General features: G+C 42.9%; 1 protein-coding gene across 1 annotated transcript; it reads right to left on the bottom strand.

The window, feature by feature from the left end:
- Positions 1-4,798: 4,798 nt before the first annotated feature.
- Positions 4,799-11,418, bottom strand: TRIML1 (tripartite motif family like 1). The gene is made up of 6 exons (XM_040243112.1): positions 11,011-11,418; positions 10,477-10,572; positions 9,228-9,458; positions 7,565-7,587; positions 7,285-7,382; positions 4,799-5,349 (listed from the first exon to the last, which is right to left on the bottom strand). Exons 1-6 carry the CDS (start codon positions 11,416-11,418, stop codon positions 4,799-4,801), a joined length of 1,407 nt encoding a protein of 468 aa, XP_040099046.1.
- Positions 11,419-11,721: the final 303 nt, after the last annotated feature.

The following is an 11,721-nucleotide window of genomic DNA, read 5'->3' as shown; positions in this document are numbered from 1 at the left end:
CATAGGGCACAGAAAAACATGTTATTTCACTTGTCTTAAAGCTATGTGTCTGCTTCTTCAGAAATGCCAGTAAGACATTCTGGACTCCCTGCCGTGCACATTAAATTTTGTAGAGGGATGTTACCGGCCTTCAAACACGTGCCCACGGGGTCCGCAGGCAGCTTTCCCGCCTGCAGAGAGATTCCCGGGGAATAATTAGAAATGTACCCAAAGGTTTATGAATATGTGCCTTCATCACAGCGCCGGTCATGAAATAGCTACAAATGGAAAACAGTCTAAATGTCCCGCAGTAGGGAAATGATTAAACAAATCAGGGATACTCAAATGATAAAATAGCACTCCCCATTAAGAACTATGTTTTCCAAAACAATTGCTTTTAATACATGATCCTATATTATTTCTGGATGCTGAAGGACAAAAAAAAAGTCATAGGGAACATTATAAGACTGATTGAGGAATTTTTAATATGGACTGTTTATTAAATATCATCAAATAATACTGAATGTACATTTTTAGAAAATGAAATTTAACAAATGTACTAATTCTTAGAAGATACATACTTATATATTTAAAGATAAAAAGCTGTATTTTTAAGAAATATGATGAGAAGGCAGTTCATAATATAATTTAGGGTAATTAATTTTCATTTTGCTTGAAATATATATATATATATACACATAGAAAAAAAATTAGGAAGACACATACCAAAACTTAACATTGGTTATCTCTGTGTAGTGAGATTAATCTTTTCTTTTTTGCACATTTGTGCATACGTCTATTTTCCTATTGTGACCTATTATTATTTTGTTCCCTCCTCTGCAAGGTATATGCAGAGAGAAATCTAAGACTAAGGAAAGGTTGACTGACACATCATTGAGTTAAATTAGTATAGGAGAGCCTTGTATTCAAAGTAAGATAAGGCACCAATACACACAAAGAATAATAGATCAAAGTTACATTTATTTTGTAAGAGGAGGGATAATTAAAGTAGGAAAATAGATAAAAACCTTACTTGAAGAATGAAGTTTTATTGGAAAATTTCAGGACAAGAGAAATATTATACAATATTTTATTTTTTAGTTACTCTGCTGCTGCTGCTAAGTCACATCAGTCGTGTCCGACTCTATGAAACGCATAGACGGCAGCCCACCAGGCTCCTCTGTCCTTAGGATTCTCCAGGCAAGAACCCTGGAGTGGGTTGCCATTTCCTTATCCACTGAGTGAAAGTGAAGTCCCTCAGTCGTATCAGACTCTTCGAGACCCCATGGACTGTAGCCTACCAGGCTTCTCCATCCATGGGATTTCCCAGGCAAGAGTACTGGAGTGGGTTGCCATTGCCTTCTCCGTTGGTTACTCTAAGGCAAACAAAAAAAAAAGTTTTAAAGGTTATCAAACTGCAGTCCTGAGTGGAATCTTGGGTGATGTCCTCCAACCTTAGGATAGACTGTCCCCTCTCCTCCAGCCAGCTGTGGGGATACGTGGTGGTTTACTCGCCAAGCCAGCTGTGGGGATACGTGGTGGTTTACTTGCCAAGTCATGTCCGACTCTTGTGACCCCATGGACTATAGTCTGCCAGGCTCTCTGTCCATGAGATTTCCCAAGCAAGAGTACTGGAGTGGGTTCCCATTCCCTTCTCCAGGGGATCTTCCCAACCAAGGGATCAGACCTGGGTCTCCTGCATTGCAAGCAGATTCTTTACCAGCTGAGCCACCAGGGAAGCCCTGTGAGGATGTAAGGAAGGAAATGGCTATGATTGTGGATTCTACCTGGTGATATTCACTGCAAGAGGCTACCAGTGCCTTGCTGTCTCCTGGGGAAATTGTCCATTGAGGAAAAGGTGGAAGAGAGAGATTCAGGAAGGAGAGAGGAAGTTAATGGATGGATAAAAGGCAGCTTGACTGATGGGAGCAGGTTCTCTGTGGGACTCCCTTTATGTTGAAGGAAATGCCTTTATCACATGTTTTGTCTGAGACAGGGAGACCCAGGTCCTTGAACAGTGCAAGGGGGTGCCTTCACCAAGCAAGGAAACATACTTTTCATTTTTCATGCTGGCCAGTCTTGCTCCCACCCTTCCTACCACATCTGCTTGGCTTGGAATTTATATCTAGAAACCTTGGGTGAAAATTTTCTTGCAACTTTTATATCATTATTTACACAAACCCAGAAGGATAAGAAAAATATAGATTTAATCTCCCCCATCCCTCCCCTGCACACACACTCAATCAGTGGCAGTCCCAGTGGAGATAGTGATGCAGCCAAGATCTACTCAGGATAACTTTCTCAGAGGAGGAAAAAAAAAAAAAAGAGGCTGGTTTCTTTGGCAATATCAACCCCTCTAAGACATACAGAAAAAATAAATAAAAGGGCCGTTGCCAAGATTATACTACAATTAAGTGTTCAGTTCAGTTCAGTTCAGTCACTCAGTCGTGTCCGACTCTTTGCAACCCCATGAATCGCAGCACACCAGGCCTCCCTGTCCATCACCATCTCCTGGAGTTCACTCAGACTCATGTCCATCGAGTCCGTGATGCCATCCAGCCATCTCATCCTCCATCGTCCCCTTCTCCTCCTGCCCCCAATCCCTCCCAGCATCAGAGTCTTTTCCAATGAGTCAACTCTTCACATGAGGTGTCCAAAGTACTGGAGCTTCAGCTTTAGCATCATTCCTTCCAAAGAAATCCCAGGGTTGATCTCCTTCAGAATGGACTGGTTGGATCTCCTTGCAGTCCAAGGGACTCTCAAGAGTCTTCTCCAACACCACAGTTCAAACGCATCAATTCTTCGGCACTCAGCCTTCTTCACAGTCCAACTCTCACATCCATACATGACCACAGGAAAAACCATAGCCTTGTAATGTGCACTAAATTAAAATGTATTCCTTTTATATTCAATTATCCAAATATTTAAAAATTCAATTTTTTGTAATTGAAGGTGACATACTCCAAATATGCTTGGGGTCTGCTGTTTACAATTTGCTTCTTAGCTTTTTGAGAGAATAAATCAAGAAATGAAATTTAATAAAATAAGAAATAGAAGGACTTCCCTCTCAGCCCAGTGGTTAAGACTCTGTGCCTCCACAACTGGAGGCACAGGTTCGATCCCTCATCAGGGAAATTCCACGTGCCTCAAGGTGCAGTCAAAAAAAAGAGAGAGAAACATAGCCACGGATTATCTAAAACGGATGTGACTGGTTCACCTTTCCACAATCCTCTGAGTATACCTGATGTCAGGGTGAAAATGCAAATACGGAACACAAAGAGCAGAAGAGGACAGTATCTGGGATTCAAAGTCTAGTTCATATCTGCTCCCTGCCTTTGAGGGCACAAGATTAAGATGTATAAGGTTGAATGACCAAAGAGGTCTAGATTAAAGAGAAAGGTGAACAGAGTCCCCAAAATAAGCCCAGTTACTTACTGACCTCCTTCTATGACTTTCTATGCTGATTAAGAGGTCCCATTATCAACCTTTCCTCGTTTATTCTCTAATTCAGAAATTAAAATTTGTGAAAAACTTTTTCTTAATAATTTGCAGTCATTCATGGGTTAGATCCACGTGTTTTCTTGTCAAAGACTAAAAATACTGACACTGACTTATCCGAGTGGGAAGAGTGGATGAAGGGTGCCCTCTGTGATAGGTGACATCCTGCAATGGGAGCAAGGAAGGAAAAAAAAAAACCCTGCCGGGACAGAGCGCTGAGAATATGGAGCTTGAGTGAGACAAGACAAAAGAGACCCTGCTCAGTCACTACCCCCTTCCTACACCGTGGCGTGTTGGGATAAAGAGAAAGCTTGATTTGGTCTTTCAGAGATGAAAAATCTTCTGCTTATAGAAAATAGCAAAAGCTTGGAAAATAACCTGATATAAAACTCAAAAGGTAAAGAATCAGCCTGCAATGCAGGAGACTGTGTCCTATCCCTGGGTCAGGAAGATCCCCTGGAGGAGGAAATGGCAACCCATTCCAGTATTCTTGCCTGGAAAATCCCAGGGACAGAGGAGCCTGGAGGGCTACAGTCTGTGGGGTCACAAAGAGCCAGACACAGCTGAGCAACTGACAGACAAAACTCAAAAACTCACTCGGCACCCACAGCCTTGATATATGTATCGACTAAGTACTTTGCTCTGTCACCTTTGAATATATTAACGAACAACAGAAGGCTCCATGATCTTGTGACTATGATAATGTGAATGCCATGACGATATTCACACATATCTTTGTAGCATTCTGAACACATAACTCTTCCTGAGGACCAACTCTTCAGGCCCCACAGGATGGGAAGAAAAGCACTTTTTCAGAGATGGTCAAGTCATGAACAATAAAGAGAACCCATGCCTCCAGCCCCCTGGAGGAGTTAGGTTTGCCCTGGCACACAGAGCTTTACACATAAGACAGACATGTGCAAATAGTAGAGCTTTTTAGAGTCAAATAAATAAATACACTTGAAAAAAAAATGACGTAGATTTATAAACCTGGCCTATGACAATGGGATTCAGGTTACTAGGGACTAGTTCTATCTTTACATTTTCAGTGATCAGCACATATAGGGGGCAGTCTAGATAATGAATTTGATTCAAGACACAGGATAAAGTCAGCTTTCTCCTATTGGTGTTAGAAGTTGATTGTCCAATTTGGCTGTTCAGTGGGAGCTCAAGATAATGGAAACTCTTGAGGGTTGTGGGGGGAGGTGGTGCTTTCTTTCAGATCACCTGATGTTAATACTATCAATGCATTAATCATGTTAATTAATAGTTATCAGTTGGTCCTAGACCTCACCCTCCGAGAATGCTGAGGGCATCTCCCTCAGACATGGTGATTCAGTGAACAGATGACAAGAGGGCCTGTGTTGGTCCCTTCATTTGGGAGGCAAGGGGAGAAGATGGGCCTGAGAGCCTCTTGGAAAGAGGCTGGAGGGAAGCTATAGATGAGGGACTCGTCTGTCACGTTGTAGAACGCTATATGTCCGGACTCATAGTCTAAGAAAATTCCAACCTTATGCACTGGCTCTCTGACGTGTTGACCTTTCAAAGGTGATGAGACCCAAAGACTATAATCGTCGCCAATCTTTAAGCCTATGAGTGAGAAGAGGTCCCCAGGAGGCCTGGGGAGATTCCCCTTCCTGCTCACTGAGTCCTTACAGATGCCTACCTCCCACTCGGTCTTGTTGCCCACTTCCACCTCCCAGTAGTGTCTCCCGCAGGTGAAGACCTGAGTGCCCAGCACCGTGGCCGACTGGTCAAATCTTTCAGGGTTGTCCGGCAACTGCTGTCGGATTCCTCCATGTTTCACACTTTTCAGATCCTCGGACAAGACTAGGTAGGCGTTGGCTGTGGCTGGATCTAGGGTTATATCCGCTGCAAAAGGAGAAAAGAGTGAATCCCCATTTGCATTCTAGAAAACTCTCTTACGTATGTGGAGTTTAAATTAAGGTCTTAGTATCTAGTCCTCTTTTTTTTGAAGCTAAGCCACTCAGCATGAAGGATCTTAGTTTTCCTACCAGGGACAGAACCCATAACCCCTGCAGCAGAAGCATGGAGTCTTAACCACTGGATCACGAGGGAAGCCCCTAGTCCTACTGTTTAAAATCTAATTTAGGTGACTGTGGTGGGGATTTTTGTCCTGATTGGAACAGTGTCTCTGAGGACCTTCTTTTACTGTATCACAAAACACAGAGAGTGGATCTCTAAAAGGAAACCAATGAATCGTGTGAAGAATGATACTAGATCTCTGATAATGGAGTGGAAGTGGTTCTGTTTAAAAGACGCTTGTGGAACTAAAAGCTGTTTACCCACACAGGTCATATCTTTTTGTCATTTGTATTTGCTTTAGCCAGGGTTGGTTATGGTTCTTGAGTTTGAGTGGGAGAAAAAGTTATCGGTTACTGAACTACTTAGGTGCCAGGCATTTTCTGTACATTGTCTCATTTAATTATGGCAAATATTATTATCTTCTTTCCATTTTTATAAAAGAAAAAAATACTGAGGTTCGTAGAAGTTAGGAAACTGGGTCAAGATTACAAAGTTGCCGAGTGTTTGAATAGCAGTTCCTAATCAGCATTTTTCATTATCTCAAGCTTAAATGTATTAATAACTTCCTATGAGTTAGGGCTCCCCAGATGGTGCTAGTGGTAAAGGACCTGTCTGCTCATGCAGGAGACACAAGAGTCACAGGTTGGATCTCTGGATCTGGAAGATTCCCCTGGAGTAGGGAATGGCAACCCACCTCAGTATTCTTGCCTGAGGAATCCCATGGACAGAGGAGCCTAGTGGGCTACAGTCCACAGGGTCTCAAAGAGTCGGACATGACTGAGCACAGATATAGTGCAACTGCCAATGACCATTTGATGAAACATGTTTTGAACCCCGTGAGAGACCTCCTCTCCCAGCCTCCTGGGAGTAACTTTCGTTGATTATCCAGACAAGATTAGGCACCCCCATCATATCATTTTATACTCTTTTTGTAGGTCAAATCCCGATCATCACTATCTGTTTGATTAATATCAGGCTACTCAATCTCACTGTAAGATCTACAAAAGCAGAAGTAAATGGGTCTCATTCATCATCGTAAGTATGTGCATGCGTGCTGCGTGCGTGCTAAGCCGCATCAGTTGTGTCTGACTCTGTGCAACCCTATGGACCATAGCCCGCCAGGCTCCTCTGTCCATGGGATTCTCCAGGCAAGAATACTGGAGTGGGTTGCCATGCCCTCCTCCAGGGAATCTTCCTGACCCCGGGATCGAACCTGGGTCTCTCTTATGTCTCTCTTATGCATTTGCAGGTGGGTTCTTTACCACTTTGTACCACAGAGCCTAATAGCAGAGTCCCTACTATAGCACACAGTAGGCACTTCTCAAATATCTGTTGAATCCACCATCCATTAGGCCTTTCTCTGAAGGTCAGATTGTCAACAAGATAAAAGGTGAAACCTAATGCTCACCTCTCTAAGCCTTAGCCAGTGTAAATATTTGGAGCATTCTAAAAGGATAGTTTTTTGAATGTTCCCTCACTGAGATTTAAGAGTTTAGATCAGCTTTTATCCTCACAAGAACAGAGGGAGCAACGCAGAACCCCCTGAGGAGGTCTGTGTGTGTGCACGTGCAAGGCGATGAAATGCACAAAACAGGACCATGCAAACAAAGGAAGGAGCAGGACTCAGACAGAAAACAAAGTCAGATCAAACACCAGTCAAGTCTCAGTGCTTCTGTCCGTTCCAGCAGAGATGGTCTGTGCCCACTCTGCACCCATCAACTCTGAAAGGCCCTAGAGGGTCGACAAATCATGCTGACTTACTGCTGAATTTTCTTAGCATCTCCCTCATTCCTGTGATGTGGCAGAGAGTCAGTTCCGTGCTGATGGCCTCCGGACGCTGAAGCAAGAGGGGCTCGCTCCTACGGGAGGGCAGAGACGGTCACTTGGTCTCCTCCGCACAGATCGCATGACCTGCTCCAACTTGAGAATCCAGCCCTTTCTGCCCCAACAGCATAGATACTTTCATCCCCTCTCTGAAAACCTGTTGCATCAGCACCACCACCCTGTTCTTTACACGACTGAACACAGAAGAAAAACCTACCTTTCCAGTATTCCTCTCACATCCTAAGGGTATAAAAGAAAGAAGGTTAGTTTTTCTGCACTCTGAGCACTAGCAAAGACAGTCCATTTAAAATACAGTCGTTTGCAGATTTCATAGAATCCCCTTCCCATGGCTCTAGAATACTTTGAATAGGGGAGCGTGTGGCAGAAAAAAGTCTCGAACTTCTTCTAGGGTGAGTGCTTGAGAACGTGAGATGTTTCTCACAATAACTAAAGATCTCTTTTTCTCATTTCATCCTTTGTCAACAGAATCTGTGGCTGAGAAAAGTGAAGTCGTTCAGTCGTGTCTGACACTTTGTGATCCCATGGACTGTAGCCTACCAGGCTCCTCGGTCCATGGAATTTTCCAGGCAAGGGTACTGGAGTGGGCTGCCATTTCCTTTTCCAGAGGATCTTCCCAACCCAGGGACTGAACCCAGGTCTTCCGCACTGCAGGCAGACGCTTTACTGTCTGAGCCACCAGGGAAGCCCATGGTGACTGAGAAAGAAGTCAAACTATTGGCCTTATTATCTAATGATGTCTCCAGGAGGTAGAAATAAGCAAAAGGAAGTAGCTTTGTGAGAGATAAAACTAAGCCTGTGTATGTTAGACTGGGTTATTGTACCTGCTAAGTCTCGCTTCAGTTGTGTCTGACTCTTTGAGACCCTATGGACAGTAGCCCACCAGGCTCCTCTGTCCATGGGATTCTCTAGGCAAGAATACTGGAGTGGGTTGCTGCCCTGTCCTCCAGGGGATCTTCCTGACCCAGGGATCGAACCCAGGTCTCTTAGGTCTTCTGCATTGGCAGGCAGGTCTTTCACCAGCAGTGCCTGGAAAGCCCGAACTGGGTTATTGGGAAGGCAATAAATTAAATAGCAGCATTCTGGGGAGCTAGTCTAGGAAAGTGATTTGAAGCTGGAAAGAGGAAACTGGAACACAGCTTATGTTTAGGAAGGTCCCAAAGAATGCAATAGTAGCCTAGAAAGGTAGTAGAGGAAAGATGGGGAGGAATGTGGACTCAGTACACAAATACCTGGGTTCTATCACCTACTAGCTATTTGACAGGCAAATTATCCGAACTACTAAATAATTGCCACTATTGCCTGGATGAAAGGCGAATTTGGGGGAGAATGGATACATGTATACAGATGGCTGAATTCCTTTGCTGTCCACCTGAAACTATCATAACATTGTTAATGGGCTATACTCCAAAATAAAATAAAAAGTTAAAAGAAAACAAAATAATTGCCTCTATTAACCCATTTTATCGTTACCAATCACCTATAGTAAATATCATAATAGTATTTAACCTCATCGGGTCTTTTTGAAGATGTAATTTAAAGTGCCCAGTACACAATGTTCATTAAATATAAAATATTTGGCAAAGCTGAGATTGCAATAAGGCAGGCACACAAAAAAGATTGGAGTCATCATTTGACTTGTTTGGATGGACATTCCTCTTTTTTTTTTTTTTTTCTTTTCCTCTTCAAAATTTTATTTACACTATACAGAGAACGGTCATTCTTTAAGAAAGTTTTCTTAGGGAGCCAGAACTTAATTTTTCAAGTAAATAAAGAAAACTTTATTCTGTGCGACTTGAAATATGATAGATGACATAAGGGTGTTTGTTTTTTTTTTTCATTAGTTCCTCCAATGTTCTTACCTCGAAAGACTCTATAATCGAGTTCTGACATATGGACTCGATCTGTTCCATCATTTTGCTCAGGCTTCGCATCTGCTGGGTCAGCCTGATCTCATTGTCCCGCAGTTTCTTCAGGTTCTCTCGTTCCTCCATTTCTAGCAGCTGCAGTTGCAGCTGCTCCTCCTCCTTCAGGAACTGGTGCATTTTTGCATATTCTGACAGGACAACCTGCTTACAGGTCTTTGCCTCTTCCTGCCATCACACCAGCATGCATGAACGCGCGTACACACACACACACACACACACACGGACAATAAAGTTAGTCACAGAACCACTTACGTAGATTTTTAACTCTTACAAAGTCCTAGAGTTTCACTGTGACAATTCTTGAAACCTGACACATAACACATACATTCTGTTGACTAGCTGGGTGGATAGTTAGATATTTTAGGAGCTGTGTGTTGTAGCTTATAGTAGTAAAAAAAAAAAATCAAAAATTCTACTCCTAGGAGATTGTCATTCTAGTGGAAGCAACAAAAATTAAACAAGCAAATTATTATAGGTGGTGATGAGTACTATTATTTTTAAAAAGTAAAGCAAAATAAAGTTAGGACAAAAATTAAGGTGGGGGAAGCATGCATTAATTTATTCAACAAACATTTAGTCAATGAAAGTAGACAATGGATCACATACTAGGAAGAGAAATGACCATCACCAATGCTCCTATGTAAGAAGTCAGAGGTTACTGAGATAATCAAAAACATGCTTTAAAAAAATATAATTAGACATTTAGTTCTGCTCTTTGCTATACAGCTTAAATTCTAATCTGCAGGTAACCTCGAGCTCTTGTTCAGGTGTACTAATCCACACCATATTTTGCTTCAATTTTCCTTCCTCTTTGTTTCTTTTTTATCTGCCCTTTTCCCCCTAAATCATGTGAGATATTCTTTTTTTCAATCAATTTCCATTCTATGTGATATATCTATAAGTATAACATATATTTCATAACTATAATCAGAGCAGAAATATAGGTAGCCACCATGTGGTATAGGTACACTAAGAAGGGAAAAATAAGCCAGCCAGGCGATAGGAGAATTGAGCTGAGTCTTCAGATGGACAAACAGAGGTAGACAGCCCAAAGCAAGGATACTCCACACTGCAGCACTAGAGATGGTAAATTCTGTCATTTTCTTCTGATGCTCCATGAAGCATCCGTCTAGTCTCCCTTGTAGAATCACATACAAAATGGAAAATTAAAACAGATACTGACCTTACACAATATCACTCTCTCCTTCTCATGGTTTAATATAACCTCTGTTTCCTTTCTCTTTTTACACAAAATGTCTAGTATTTCCTGGAGTTTCTCCTGCAATAGAAACAAACTCTCTGTGGTAAATGAGCAGAGCACCAGGTCACGAGGGGGTCTTGAGGACCACTAACAAGATGACTGAGACTTCAGATCAAAAAGGGAAAAAGGATCCATGCCTGGATTTGTGGTCTGGTGCCTGGAGATTAGCACCCGTGACTGTCACCCATAGAAATTATTATGGCAGTTGGGGCTTCCCTGGTGGCTCAGACAGTAAAGAATCTGTCTGCAAGGTGGGAGATCGGGGTTTGATCCTTGGGTCAGGAAGATCCCCTGGAGAAGGGCATGGCAACCCACTCTGGTATTCTTGCCTGGAGAATCCCATGGACAGAGGAACCTGGTGGGCAAAGAGTCGAATGTAACTGAGCAACTAACATCACCTCATGCGACAGAATCTGATTTGTGTTCTGAAATTTATATTGAGCCTCCCCATCTTACTTTGTGATGCTCCTCAGCCTCACTGGAGAGATTCATTCTGTTTACTCCGTGGCTTTGGGTTAAGAAGTTGTGGCCCCCCAGCTCCTCATCAGACAACATCCTGGTGGCAGCCAGCATCCTCTCGTAGCTGCCCTGGTTGCCCTCCCTCTGCAGCACCTGGGATCTGAGCTGCTTGCCGATGCCAGCCAGCCTCCCCAGACGCTCATTGGGCTGGAAATGTGGGATCTCCAAGGTCCTCCAGCACTCAGGACACGACAAGGGGGTGTTATGTTCCTCCCAGCTTCTCAGGAGACACACCAGACAAAAGCTGTGCCCACACTCGGTGGTCACTGGGCTGGTGAAATAGTCCAGGCAGATGAAACAGGTCAGTTCCTCCCTGAGATTCTCCATCAGATCTGCTGTGGACATTTTCTCAAAGAAGGACATCTAAGCAACTCTCTATTCTGGGATTTGAAAATGCTCCCCCAGAGTCTATTGTTTCAAGTAACAAGTGGGTAATCATTTGCTATGTTGTTATTACACAAAATTCTTACTCTCTTCTGTGACTAATTTCACCCATTGACATAAAGCCAATTATGACTTAATTTGGAACTCCTGTATGCTGGGTTCATCATCACCCCAAACTTTTAAGGAATCTCATCAGGCAAGCCACATGCTGGATTCTGAGGATACTTGCTGCTAAGAGTTGTCATTTCACGAGTTGGTTACTGT

This window comes from Oryx dammah, unplaced genomic scaffold (genome assembly GCF_014754425.2).
Source record: "Oryx dammah isolate SB20612 unplaced genomic scaffold, SCBI_Odam_1.1 HiC_scaffold_7, whole genome shotgun sequence".
Taxonomy (NCBI): Eukaryota; Metazoa; Chordata; class Mammalia; order Artiodactyla; family Bovidae; genus Oryx; species Oryx dammah.
This window is presented reverse-complemented; position numbering and strand designations above follow the sequence as displayed.

Coding starts and splice junctions, on each gene's coding strand:
- TRIML1 (XM_040243112.1), bottom strand. CDS start 11,418: ATGTCCACAGCAGATCTGATGGAGAATCTCAGGGAGGAACTGACCTGT. Junction 7,383..7,564: donor GTGAGAGGAATACTGGAAAG/GTAGGTTTTTCT, acceptor GCCCTCCCGTAG/GAGCGAGCCCCTCTTGCTTC. Junction 5,350..7,284: donor GATGCTAAGAAAATTCAGCA/GTAAGTCAGCAT, acceptor CTCCTTTTGCAG/CGGATATAACCCTAGATCCA.